Here is a 14,263-nt window from a genome sequence, read left to right on the forward strand (position 1 = left end):
GTTTCACCTTGGAGATTGCTGTGGATTGCGGGGTTTTCGGGGCAAAGCCGATAGGATGTGTTTGTGGCAGTCTTTGTTCTCGTGTGCCCCACTGGGCTATCCTCATGGAACTCTAGCTAATTCCGTGGCAGCCTGGAACCATGCAGTCAGTCTAGGTGACAACCTTCTGCAGATGCAGGCTTGATGTAGTGTTAGGTCAAGACCGGCCTTGAAGTGGTGCACCACCAACCTCTCTGGCCACCCCCTCACTTTGCCGGCCAGACGCCAGAACTCTCCGATGTATTCGGCTACTGGCCTCCCTCGTTGTCTTACAGCCAGCAACTCCGCTTCCACCTGCTGAATCCTGGTGGTATCTTCTCTGCAGTGCCGCCAGGAAGAGACCAATGTCCCCGAGTTCCACAGCATGATCCCCATACAAATCAGCCACCCAGGCGGCAACCTGTCCATCCATCACCACCGTCACAGCCATTACCATGTCCCACTGCGACGTGTAGATATGGCCATAACAATTCATGTGATTTAACACCTGACGTAAAAAGAGGGCCATTCTTCCCGGGCTATTGTCAGAGTTGACATCCGATGCCCCCCCCCTTTTATACTTTTTCGGTATTTAGGCTAAACCCCACCCTCACATGTGCACCCCCCATCACCCACATACTTGTACAGATGTTGTTAAAATTGATGTGACTTTCTGGAAGTATACGTTATTCTCTGCTATTCAAAAGAAGATACGATAGAACTGGGCCTCTTCAGATCAAGGATTTATGTTAATAAACTTCTTCATTTTGTTAAGTTTTCTAGAAGAAGAATAAAGCAATCTTTAAAAAATAAATGTAATAATTTGAACATTCTATACACATTTAAAGTTATTGACTTGCCTCCTTACAGCAAACAGCCAGTTTCAGTTTCAGCCTGATTTGCACAAGAAAATAAAAATCTGCCTCTGCCTCCCAGCAATTTGCCTCCTTTCAGCAAACAGCAGTTTTAGCACAGCCTGATTAGCACAAGCAGCTGATAGTCGGGCCTCCCAACAATCAGCTGTTTGGGGCTGCAGGGATTGCCATAGCCTATTGCTGCCTGTCTGCAGCCTGATACAACTGATAGTTGGAGGCCCATCAGCTGCTAGTGCTAATCAGGCTGTGCTGAAATTGAAACAGGCTGTTTATTGTTTGCTGCAAGGAGGCAAATTGCTGGGGGATGGCAGGTGGTCAGGGCTACATTCAGTGTATAAGGCGCACCCAAATTTTCACCCTCTTTTAGGGGGGCAAAAAGTGCATCTTATACTCCAAAAAATACAATATTTGATTGTAGTTGCTGAATTTTATGTTTTTTGAGTGTCCTTAGTCAGATTAAAAAGTAATTCATAATTCATTTCAAATTACTGCTCTGTTACTTCACAAATGATGAAGTATGCAAGGAAAAAATTTAGCATTGAAAATATGATTTATGAACACTGCTTATTATATATTTCCTCCTCAGAAAATGTCAGAAGATACTTGGAAAAAACACAAATTTATGGGAATGTGAAGTATATAGATTTAAAGAAATTGGGCAACTTAAGGTTTGTATGACCGAACACTACTTGCTTGTCACATGTGGAAGTTAATAAATCATATAGTCATATCTTTACTACTTTTCCCAAAAGTAGACATATTCAAAATTTGCTCTATTATATTTAGAACTGTCATTATTGTTTGTTTCATCTGTTATTTTCTATATGTGAGTTGGGTCGGTCCCACAATAGGGTAAGTTTATTAATTGAATTTCAAGAAATAGCATTACATATCCTAGAATCTAAAACTGAAATAAGTTGATATTCATGGCCTAATAAAAAGTTAAAACATGCTATTAATCATTTTTGAGACATGAAACTTAACAAAATATAGCATTTTGGTTCCTTGTACAATTTTTAAAAAAATAGTTTTTATTGAACATTTTTACCTTTAAAAAGCAGAAAAAAGACACACACAAAAAGAAAAAACAAGACAAACTTAACAATATTAAATAGTTATACAGTCTTCTGTATTGGCATTAATATTTAGCTTTTGTAATTCTCCATTCTCCATTGCTTTCCTATCGATTTTATCTTTTGTAATAGTGTAATAATAGTTGTACTAACACTTGTAATAATATTAATTGTTCATATCACCATTTTATTTACATTGTGGTCAATATTTTAAGTTTGATAGTAATTAGTAACTTTGGTTAATTTTTATTCAATACTAGTTTAGAGGGGGGAAAAACAAAGACTTCTATTTCTTGTTTTGGCTTCTGTTTTCTAGCCACTTATAAATTCTATTCCATATTTTATAGAAATCCGATTCTTCTCTTTTTTTAGTTCCATGATCATTTTTTCCATTTCTGCATATTCGAGTACCTTTCTAATTATTGTTTTGTCTGCGGGTATATTAATTTGTTTCTAGTTTTGTGCAAAAGCAATCGTAGCTGCAGTGAGTATGTGTAGTATTATGTATTGAATTTTTTTGTCTGTTTTTGTCTGTATTCCTAATAAGAATGATTCCGGTTTCAATTCTATTTTTTGCTCCGTAATTTCTTCCAGCCATTTCTGATTTTTACACCAATATTTCCTTGTAGTGGGGCCCATCCACTATATATGGTAGAATGTTCCAAACGTGTTGCTACATCTCCAACATTTGGGGGATAAATTTGGATACATTTTGGCCAATCTCGCTGGGGGCAAATGCCATCTATAAAACATTTTATAGAGGTTTTCTTTGTAAGCTACTCATAGTTTGTCCCATTTTTCTAACTCTATATTATGGCCAAAGTTTCTTGCCCAGCTAATCATTGTCTCCTTTACTGTCCCTTCCTCCATTTTATATCTTAAAAGAAAATTATATAATTTGCTAATCATTTTTCCTCCCATTCCTAATAATATATTATCTAATTCCATTTGTTTCTCATGTATTCCATATTGTTCCCGATCTTTTTTAAATCTTGTTTTAATTTGTAAATAAGGCCAACATTCCATATTTATTCCTTGTGTTTTCAGATCTTGCACTGATTTTAGTTCTCCTTTTTCATCTAAAAGGTCTGCATAGTTTACCATTTTACTGAGATCTATGGTATTGAATATGTCATTGGCTCCATCGTTGATAACCAGATTGTGATTTAAATATAATGGTTCTTCTTGATTTTTCCCCAGACCTTAAACAAGACATACAATTTTTTATATATCAGACATGGAAGCTGAATTATGTCCATCTAAGTTTGTCAGAGAGTTGTAACCTTTCAAGAATCTACTTTTTAGAAGTCTTTAAAAGCAAAGTAGATACTTATGGTCTCATGATTCAAGAGTTTGTAGACCGGTTCATTAATAATATATTCAGGAATTAATTGTGTTTCAACATGACAGATTTTGGGCCTGTTGTGTACTGCAAGATTAGAAAGAACTCATATAATTTGACTACTGGCAGAGCAGAGCAGGAACTTTTAAGGGACATATTGGTTAGCAAGCATCAAAGTTAATAGATTGACCATGCTAAAAGGCTGTTATTTCTCAAATAATACAAAGCATTTATGAACATGAGTATTGATTGCATACCCATATTCTCACTACGAATTTTATGTCTTCCTATTCAAACTCAATGTACCAAAAGGAGCATATTATTAAGATCTCACAGTAGGTAGTCCTTTTGAGATGTTAAATTCTATTCAAGAGTGTGAAAGTATTGCAAAACTGTAGTTTTTCTCATAGCAGCTGCCTTCATACAAAATTAAAGATGGATGGCAAGACAACAGCACTATTTATGGAGGAAGAGCAAGTTAGTAGCCAGATATTGTCAGATTAGAAGATAGCCTCTTGCTTACCTTCCTCTATTTCACTTCACTCTAAAAGATGTATGGATAAATGGGTGATGTACTATTTCTGCCATCACCATTCCCTTCTAGATTTATTTTTAACTTGGGTATAAAATCTTACAATGCCTTATGCTATCCAGAAGACTTTTAAATTTAGAAAATCTTCGTAGATTGTTCAAAAAGCCTGTCAATAACATTACTGCCTTTCCAAACTGGCGATTGTTTTTGTTTTTGTTGTTCAATCGCTACGTCATATCCAACTCTTAGTGACCCCATGGACTATATAGCCCACCAGGCCCCTGCCCTCCACTGTCTCCCAAAGAATGCCCAAATTGATATTCATTGCATCAATAACACTGGCCCTTCTCCTTTTGTCTTCAATCTTTCCCAATATCAGTGGGGGGCTTTTTTCTAGTGAGTCATCACTTCTCAGTTGGTGGCCAAAGCATTTGGCTTCAGCTTCAATAATTGTTCTTCCAAAGAACGTTCAGGATTGACTTCCTTTAGGATTGACTAGTGTGACCTCCTTGAAGTCCAAGGGACTTTAAAAAGTCTTCTCCAACACTACAACTAGAGAGCATCATTCTTTGGCATTCAGCTTTTGGTCCAAACTCTCAGCCATATAAAACTTTTGAAAAACCACAACCAACTTTGTTGCATTTATTTTGTACAATGACAATAAAGGCTATATTATAATTTATCTCTGCTTTTTAATATTCTGATTGTCATAACTTTCCTCCCAAAGAGCAGGCATCTTTTAATTTCATGGCTGTAGTTGCTATCTGCAGTGCTCCAGGAGCTTAAGAAAATAAAATCTGCTTTCATTTCTTCCCCTTCTATTTGCCAGGAAGTGATGGGATCAGATTACATGATATTAGTTTTTTTAATGTTGAGTTTCAAGCCAACTTTTGCACTCTCCTCTCCTCATCAAGAGGCTCTTTACTTCCTCTTCATTTTGTGCCATTAGGTATCATTTACATATCTAAGGTTGTTTATATTTCTCATGAGAATCTTAATTCTGGCTTGTGATTCATTCAGCCCAGCATTTCACATTAGTCTGCATACATTAAATAAGCAGGATGACAATATACAGCCCTCTTATACTTTTCCCCCTATTTTGAACCAATCTGGTTTTCCACGTTTCTTCAGTGTTGCTACTTAACCCTCATGTTTTTCAGGAGATAGGTATGGTGATCTCGTACTATCATCACTTTAAGAACTTGACACACTTTATTATGATATACCCAATCAAAGATTTTAAGGTAGTCAATGACACAGAACTAGATTTGGTCCTTTTTTTTTTTTTTTTTTTGGAACTCCCTTCTTTCTCCAAGATCCAGCAACTGTTGGAAATTTGATTTCTATTTCCTCTGCCGCTTTGAAACACAGTTTCTACTTCTGGTAGTTCTTGGTTCACATATTGCTGAAGTCTAGCTTGTAAAATTTTGAGCATGACCTTGCTAGTGTGTGAAATGAGTGCAGTTATACAGTAATTTGAACATTCTTTGGCATTGGCCTTCTTTGGAATTGGAACCTAAATTGACCTTTCCAATCCTGTGTTCATTGCTGAGTTTTCAAAGTTTTTTGGCATATTGAGTGTAGCCCTTTAGAAGCATCATCCTTTAGGGTTTTAAATAGCTCAGTTGGAATACTGCCATCTCTTCTGGCTTTGTTTTTAATAATGTTTCCTAAAACTTTTGGAAAGCTTAAACATATTTTAATTGTTTATTTCCTTAGGCAATTAGCCACTATTTGCCAAGACAAGATTCGATCCTGAAGCCTTTCATTTATGAAATGGTTCTGCATGAATTTCTAGAGAGCGATTATCAGGTAAAATATTATTTGTTGTAATACCACTGAAACAGAACAGCAGCTTAATTCTAAATTTGTCACTATATTGGTAAAGCAGAGATTAGGATGAGACATGCAATCTACCAATAAAATATATAAGGACAGTCTTCCCGGGGTTCTGGATTTCTCCAGAGGAAAAGCGAGCACTTAGACTCAGCGAGCCTAAAGGGAAGAGGCAGCTGAAGGCAGCCAAGGAAGATGTCTTCCCTTGCAGAAAGGAGATATCCTTTCTCCCCCTTCTGAAACAAAACGAGCCATCAAGCCAAATCCCTCATGCTTTCTAGCTCCTGCAGGGGGAGCAATGGGCAGTCACTGATGGGCAAGTGGAAGGCATGGCTGCTTTGAGGGAAGGAGGGGAAAACGCAGGTGTGTAGGGCACCTGCTGGCCTGCTTGGGACCTGCTTCTTCCACTCGCAGTTCTCTCTGCATGACCGCTTTTATTCCCACAAAGCATGGGATCAGCCATGAGGAGGAGAAGCGGGGCGGGCAAGAGCAGGCACAGGTCCAACCTAGCCAACCTCGAGAGGCAGCTGAGAGGAAGAGTGGCACTCTCTTGAGGTGACCTAGCAGAATTTCAGCCTTCTCCTCCCCCTCACCCTGATTTCTCCCTGGCCACACTCACCTCGCACTGTGGCAAGTGTGTGTGCTTGTAGGAAGGGCTGGATGAGAAAGGTCAGAAGGGGAGGTGGAATGAAAGAGCCAAGCTTCAATAGCTTGCCCGAAGGGACATCTACTTTGGCATTGAGGGATATGCGGGGGGTGGCATGGACCATTTGGGGATGTAGAAGCAGTGGGGGGGAGGGGGTACATGGGCAAAATGGGAGGTGCCCCACCGACAGAGGCTCTGCATGGAAGGCAAGGGTGCAGCGGTGCAGGAGGCTGTCCATCCCACATCACCGGGCTCACTTTCCTTACGGCTTACTGCCATCACCTCTGCGGGATGGAGTGTCGGAGGCCAGGCCGGTCCCACCCACTCGCTCACCGTTTTCTCTGCCAGTCTCCCAGTTGACAAGGCTGGGTTGCAGCCGGCGGGGAGGGGAGGGCTAAGCTAGCATGAATGCTGCTTACCTGTGTGTAGGTAGAAGGAGGCAGTTCTGCGGATCCACATGGTGAAAGTGAGGCAAGGTGAGTGTTGGAGCGGGCGGGCGTGGCCAGCCATTGCAATAAAAATTGCTCTGCACATGCGCAGAAGCAAAACCCAAGATGGCTCTGCCTATGGGAGAACCGTTCAGGGGCACGGCAGGCCTGGATCACTACCGGTTCCAACGACCCAGGCAGCCAAGTTACTACTTATTCATCTGAACCGGTAGGAGCCCACCTCTGTAGGTTAGTCCCAAGAAAATGATAGAGCTCTCCATAAAGAAAGTTCTTCGGGAAATAGGAAGGAAGCATATATATTCTGGATCAAACAGAAGTCCTTATACTTGTGTCCTTCCCACTTGGAATTGGAATTGTCCTTCCCACTTGAAATTGTGGAGGCCTAATTGTAGTTCCTATTGTAGTTCCTAATTACATTAGTATTAAAAAGTGGGGGGAGAAATCCCACAGAAGAACAATATACTTTTTATTCAAATAGACATTCATCATTTTCCAGAATCGATATGATATGGGCCTCAACTGAATTGATTTGTAATGTACAAGAAATTGAGATTGAATCAAGCACCTGGGCAGATCATAATCCAATTATAATCAAATGGAAGGGCCAAAAGAAAAGATCTAGATGGACATTAAATAATACCATATTGAAAGAGAAAGATTTTGTACAGAAAATGGAAAAGGAATTGGCCTTTTTCTTTAAAGAAAATAGAAAAGAAGATACATCAATGCAGAACCTTTGGGATACAATGAAGGCTGTTATTAGAGGTCTAATAATAGATTACGTAAGGAAGAGAAATTTAAAGAAAAGACAAACACATAAAGCTCTAGAGAACAATTATAAAATACTTGAAAAAGAGTTACAGAGATCTCCACACAAAAAAGATGTTAAAATAAAAATGGATATAATTAAACATAAAATAGATCTACTGGGGGAAAAAAAGAATTGGCACAAAAAATTAGAGGCACCAAACAGAACTACTTTGAAAATGCAAATAAGCCAGGCAGATGGTTGGCATACAAACTGAAAAAAGAGAGAGAAGCAAAGAAAATATTGCAGCTAAGAGTTGACCAAGGACAAATTCAGTATGAAAATGCTGAGAAGAAGAAAATTATTCATTATTATGCTCAGCTGTATGAACAAGAGAAAATAGAAGAGGGAGGAGTCAAAAAATATTTACAGGATGCTAATCTTCCCCAGATACCAGATGAAACCAGAACAATGAATTTTGGTATGAAATTTATTCAAACTATACAAATGGTATATCATAAACAAACAGCAAAGATAATGGTAAATGGAGAACTGACAGACTCTATTGAAATAAAGAGAGGTATGAGACAAGGTTGCCCACTATCACCTTTACTATTTGTCTTAACATTAGAAGTCTTAAACTGAAAGATTAGAAAAGAAGAAGAAATAAAAGGAATTGAAAATTAAAAAAGAAGAATATAAGCTACAAGCGTTTGCAGATGATTTAGTTTTTATCCTTGAAGATCCACTAGAGCAGTGATGGCGAACCTTTTTCGCCTTGGGTGCCAAAAGCACATACGTGCGCGCTATCACACGAACTCGAGTGCCGACCCACATAATGTAATGTCCCCGCTCACCTGTATGGACCGTGCATTTTTGCACAAGGCTTCCTCGTCACTCCCTGCTCTGGCTGCTTCCCCTTGGATAACACCCAGTGAGGGGAGAAATTGCTCTGCCACTAACAGGCAGAGATTGGGGTGGGGGTGGGGGGATGCTCAAGTGTGCTCCTGTGTCAAAAAACCTTCCCTTATCATTCTCCTGTGTAAAGATTGGGCCCTTTTTACAATGGCAGGTGTGAGTCCAGTTGCTAAATTCTCCCCTTCTATTAAAGAGGATCCTGGGCACTACAGTCAATAGACAAATGATGAAGAGAGCTGCTGGCACAGGGGAAAGAAAAGCAGCAAGAAAAGAAGAAAAAGCAGCTTTTTCCCCTCAAGGTGGCTGCTCTGTTTCCCCCCCTCCCCTGTGCTAGCATAGAGGATCCTGCCTGGTTGCTGCAATCCAAAGAGAAATGAGGAAGAGAGCAATCTGCATGAGGGAAAGACAAGCAGCAAGGAAATAAGGAAAAGCAGCTTTTTTCCCTCAAGGTGGCTGCTCTGTTTCCCCTCCTCCCCCGTGCTAGCACAGCGGCTCCTGCCTGGTCACTGCAGTCCAAAGGGAAATGAGGAAGAGACCAATCTGCATGAGGGAAAGACAATAGCAAGGAAATAAGGAAAAGCAGCTTTTCCCCCCTCAAGGTGGCTGCTCTGTTGCCCTTTTCTCCATTTCAGCACCACTCCATGGAGCCTGCCCAACCCCCCATCGCCCAGCCCCAGGTCCTTGCTTCTCCCAAGCATTTCTTTGCCTATTTAATTTCCCCTCCGTAGCATTTTTCCATCGTGTTTCTTGCTGTTTTGGACAGGAAAACAAAGTTTGTGGGACTAAAAAAAACTCCTTTCAATCAATCAATTCCAACTTTGCGAGATCTCTTCCCCCTCCCCAAGTTGTAATTGATTGAAGTTTTTTTTTAGTCCCACAAACTTTGTTTCTCTGCACACGATGGCAAGAAACGCGATGGAGCTGGAAATCAGGTAGGCAAAGAAATGTTTGGGAGAAGCGAGGACCTGCGCGATGGTGGGTGGGGCAACCTCGATGCCCTAGCACTGAAATGGAGAAAAGGGCAACAGCAGCCACGTTGAGTGAAAGAAGCCTCTTTTCTTCTGTCCTTACTGCTTGTCTTTCCCCCCTGCTGGCAGCTCTCCTCATTTCCCTGTGGATTCAAGCGATCGGGCAGGATCCTTTTTAGTAGCAGGGGGGAGGGGGGAACAGAGCAGCCAGCACGGGGGAAAGACAAGCGGCAAGAAAAGAGGCTTCTTTCACTCGTGCTGGCAGCTCTCTCATTTCCCTGTGGATTCAAGCGATCGGGCAGGATCCTTTTTAGTAGCAGGGGGGAGGGGGGAACACAGCAGGCAGCACGGGGGAAAGACAAGCGGCAAGAAAAGAGGCTTCTTTCACTCCTGCTGGCAGTTCTCTCATTTCCCTGTGGATTCAAGCGATTGGGCAGGATCCTTTTTAGTAGCAGGGGGGAGGGGGGAACACAGCAGGCAGCACGAGTGAAAGAAGCCTCTTTCCTTGCCGCTTGTCTCCCCCGTGCTGGCAGCTCTCTCATTTCCCTGTGGATTCAAGCGATCGGGCAGGATCCTTTTTAGTAGCAGGGGGGAGGGGGGAACAGAGCAGCCAGCACGAGTGAAAGAAGCCTCTTTCTTTGCCGCTTGTCTTTCCCCGTTCCGGCAGCTCTTTGCATTGGGCTGTTTTTCGCCCTTTGGAGGCTTCAGGGAATCCTCCGGAGATTAAAAAAAACTATCGAAAATCAGCTGGCCAGCGGGTGCATGCGCACTGGAGCTGACAGGGCAATGCCTCACGTGCCCTCAGAAATGGCTCCGCGTGCCGCCTGTGGCACGCGTGCCATAGGTTCGCCATCACGGCACTAGAGATAGCACCCAAATTGTTAGAAAGAATAGAGGAGTACGGAAAAGTAGCAGGCTTGAAAATAAACAAAGACAAAACAAAGATTTTGACAAAGAACATACCATTAAGACAAAAGGAAGAGTTGGCAGAAGTTTTACAGATTCAAGTCACAAACAAGGTTAAATACGTGGGGATATATCTGTCAACTAGATGTAGTACTCTTAAGGAGGACAATTATACTAGACTAAAGCAACAAATTGTGCCTGACTTGATGAAATGGGAAAATCTACAACTATGAATGATAGGAAGAATTTCTACAATTAAAATGAACATTTTACCCAGAATCTTATACCTGTTTCAGACAATTCCAATCAGATTGGGCAAGGACTTTTTTGAAGATCTAAATAAAATAGTTTTGAAGTTTATTTGGCAAGAGAAAAAAACAAGAATAAAACTTAAGTTGCTACAAGATGCCAGAACAAGAGGAGGATTGGGCTTACCTGACTGGGAGTTATATTATCAAGCAACAAACCTGATGTGGATTAAGGAGTGGCTAACACTAAAAAACTCTAGGTTATTGAATGTAGTGGGTCATGATTTGTTGTTGGGATGGCATGCTTTTTTATAGTATAAGGGAACTAAAGCACATGGTTATTTTAGAAGACATTATATAAGGGAGGCTTTGCTATTAAATTGGGAAAAGGTTAAAAGATTACAGTCTTGATATCAACCATTGAAGCATTTACTTATCCAATAATGTATAAAAAGGAACAGTTAGATAAGTTGAAATATTGAATGCAGAGGGTGAACTCAAATCTATCCAAGAGTTGAAACAAGAAGGAATAGAAATGAATTGGTATTCATATGTTTACATTCACTCTAGGTATAATGAAGATAGAAAATCAAAAGGTCTTTATAACAAAATGACTGAATTAGACAAAATGTTAACAGCTACTGATGAAAAAGTAATTTTAAAACTATATGGATATTTATTAGAGGTTAAACTACAAGAGGAACAAGTTAAAGAAACTATGATAGCTTGGTGGGGGGGAAATTTGGACATGGGATTGATTTAGAGAAATGGCAGAAATTGTGGTCTCAAAATTATAAAATGACAATGTCAACTGCATATAGAGAAAATTTGTATAAGATATTTTACAGGTGGTATCTACCCCCAATGAGAATTGCAAGAAGGTCCAAGAATAAATCAGAAAAATGTTGGAAATGTTATCAGATACCGGGTTCTTATTACCACATGTGGTGGACTTGTATTGAAACTAAAAGATACTGGACTAAGATTCACATGTGGTTGGAGAAAATGATACACAAACACATAGACCTTAAACCAGAGATTTTTTAAATTGGGAAACATAGCAGAAATTTACAATAAAGACTTGAAATATTTGATTATTAACATTTTAACAGCAGCTAGAATCATATTTGCAAAAAAATTGGAAAAATGAAACAATACCAAAACAGGAGGAAGTTATTCGAAAGATAATGGAGTGTGCTGAAATGAGTAAATTGACATTTGAAATCAGAGAACAAGAAGATGAGCAATTTTATACGATATGGGATTTGTTTTATCAGTGGTTGGACAAAAAAATCTGGAAATAAAAAATGTCTTATTCATGTTTTAATTGAAGGAGATAGGTGATAATGCAATTATGTTGTTAAATAGATTAATAACAATGTAAGACTGACATACATATGAATTGAATAATTTAGAATACTTTGTTTTAAAATGAAGGATAAGGGTAATAATGAATCTATGTACATTTAATAGATGGTGATATTATGTATAACTCTAGGTAGTGATTTATATTATAAATTTATCTGGTTGCTGATAAATAGTTCAATAAGGAAGTAATGAAAGATTGGTATATTTATGAAGTGAGTATTTAGAATACTTTGTTTAAAAATGAAGGAGTAATATTTTTGTTTTAATGTATGATATACAAGAATAACAATGAACATAAGCACACTTGATGGATGATTAGCGGGATTATGCATAATTGAAAGTAGTGATGTATAAATGTAATACTTGGTAAATTCTTTTATACTGTAAAAATAATCAGAACGAGATAAGTGATTACATAAAGGTATATTGTTATTAAACAGACAATCAAGAATGTAATGGAATTAGGTTTGTTGAAAGGAAAGAAATATTAACTGTAACTGAATATATGATGTACAATGAAAGTGAGGTATCTAGTCATATTAGATGGAAAATTTGTGACTTTATACGTAACTGAAAATATGGATGCTCAGAAGCTTGTAACCAAACGACATGCTGTATGTAATGGATGAGAATTTTTTATGTTGTCTTTTATGTTTTTTTTAAAAAAATTTTTTAAGGGGGAGGTTTTTTGGCTGAATTTGTCCAATTCATTTTGCCCAGATGACAATGACGATTTTTGTTAATCTCTTAGTACCTTTGACTAAAGTGCCCAGCCTTTTAATTTTATTTCTTTTATTTAGAAAAGTTATTTGCTTCCAATCTCATATCCACTTTCAATTATTTTAAGGGTTTTGCAACATTAATTAAAGAATGGCCTGGGAACCTGTACAACAATCCAGTCATTGTCCATGCTGTATTGGACCATCTGAAGAAAGATCCACATAACAGGACATTGCTGAAAACTCTAGCAGAATTGTAAGTCTGTTGACTCAGGAATTCGAATGATACCCACAATTGACTAACATCTAAATAACCCGTTGTGGTTCTTTCCTTGAATAATCAGAATTTTAAGTATGTTTCTCCACATAAAAATAATTTGACTTCTTCCTATCTCTACTTTTGTGGGTGACGGATGAAGTTCAAATATTTATTAGAAATTTCATTTGAAAAGATTTACATCAACAGCAAGATTGTTTTAGAGATAGTACTATTGTACTTTAGTTTTTCATGTCTAAAATTTATAAGGCAGGGAAGAAAAATGTTATTCAGATGCTCTCAAATATCAGAATGTGGTATCTTGCTTCTTTTTTCGTGAAATCCACGTTCATGAATGCTATTGTTCATGCTGTATCAGCCTTAATACCTGACTTTAGTACTTTTTTGACTATTGAGAGATTATGTTGAGCAGAATCTACCAATGTTGTTGTTTTATCCAACCTCTTCTCTTTGTATTTTTCAACTTCACTTTTAGACTGCTTTGGCCACTAGCTCTTAGTTGATTACTTGTGCTAGAAACAGATGCTCAGCTATGGGATTGACTCTGAGGGTTTTTTTTAAGGCTCAGTGAGAAATATGTAGATTCAGCTTCAGGAAAACTGAGATGGAGAAAAGTAAGACCCCCACTCCATCTTCACCTCCTTTCCTATTTGCACTACATCTGAAATAATTGTATTTAGAAGCTGTTTTCAGAACATTGGATAAAATTCTTGATACAGTCAAAACTGTCCCCATCTGTATTTTATAACAGACAGACAGAGGACAGATGATAGATAGATACAGTGTTTTCTCAAAAATAAGTCAGGGTTTTATTTTCTTTTGACCCCCCCTCCCCAATAAGCACTTGTGCTTATTTTCAGGGAACTCTTATTATTTTTGAGGTGCAGGAGGCAGCGAATGTGGTCACCTCATGGTGCTGCTATGTTACAATATTTATGGGGAGGGCTTATTTTTGAGGAAACAGGATAGATAGATGGTAGGTAGGTAGGTAGGTAGGTAGGTAGGTAGGTAGGTAGGTAGATGATAGATGGATGGATGGATGGATGGATGGATGGATGGATAGATATCTAACTCTTCTGTTTTGATTATTTTAAATATTAAAATTTAAAATTTTAATGGGGAAAATGCTGTCAATGAAGTTTTAATAAAAAATTAAAGGGATTCAGAGAGAGAAAGATTACTGTTGAAAATATCATTAAAATCACAGCGCAGAAATGGTACAAAACCCCCCAAATATTCTAGATTGCAGTTTTTCTTCATTTATATTCTAGTTATTGGAGGCTTGAAACAAGCTGCTTTTCAAATGTGTTTCATTTTCTTAAGTCTTACACAGCAATGTT

At 38.7% G+C, this 14,263-nt stretch overlaps 1 protein-coding gene across 2 annotated transcripts in view; it reads left to right on the top strand.

The window, feature by feature from the left end:
• Positions 1-14,263, top strand: part of VPS41 (VPS41 subunit of HOPS complex) — a 241,866-nt gene that overhangs the window by 186,446 nt on the left and 41,157 nt on the right. For both annotated transcript variants that reach the window (XM_081932591.1, XM_081932590.1), the window contains 3 exons: positions 1,480-1,561; positions 5,560-5,652; positions 12,775-12,902. In XM_081932591.1, the coding sequence (XP_081788717.1) occupies positions 1,480-1,561; positions 5,560-5,652; positions 12,775-12,902 (303 nt within the window). The remainder of the gene's footprint in view (positions 1-1,479; positions 1,562-5,559; positions 5,653-12,774; positions 12,903-14,263) is intronic.

This window comes from Natrix helvetica (assembly GCF_964273705.1).
Source record: "Natrix helvetica genome assembly, chromosome: Z".
NCBI lineage: Eukaryota > Metazoa > Chordata > Lepidosauria > Squamata > Natricidae > Natrix > Natrix helvetica.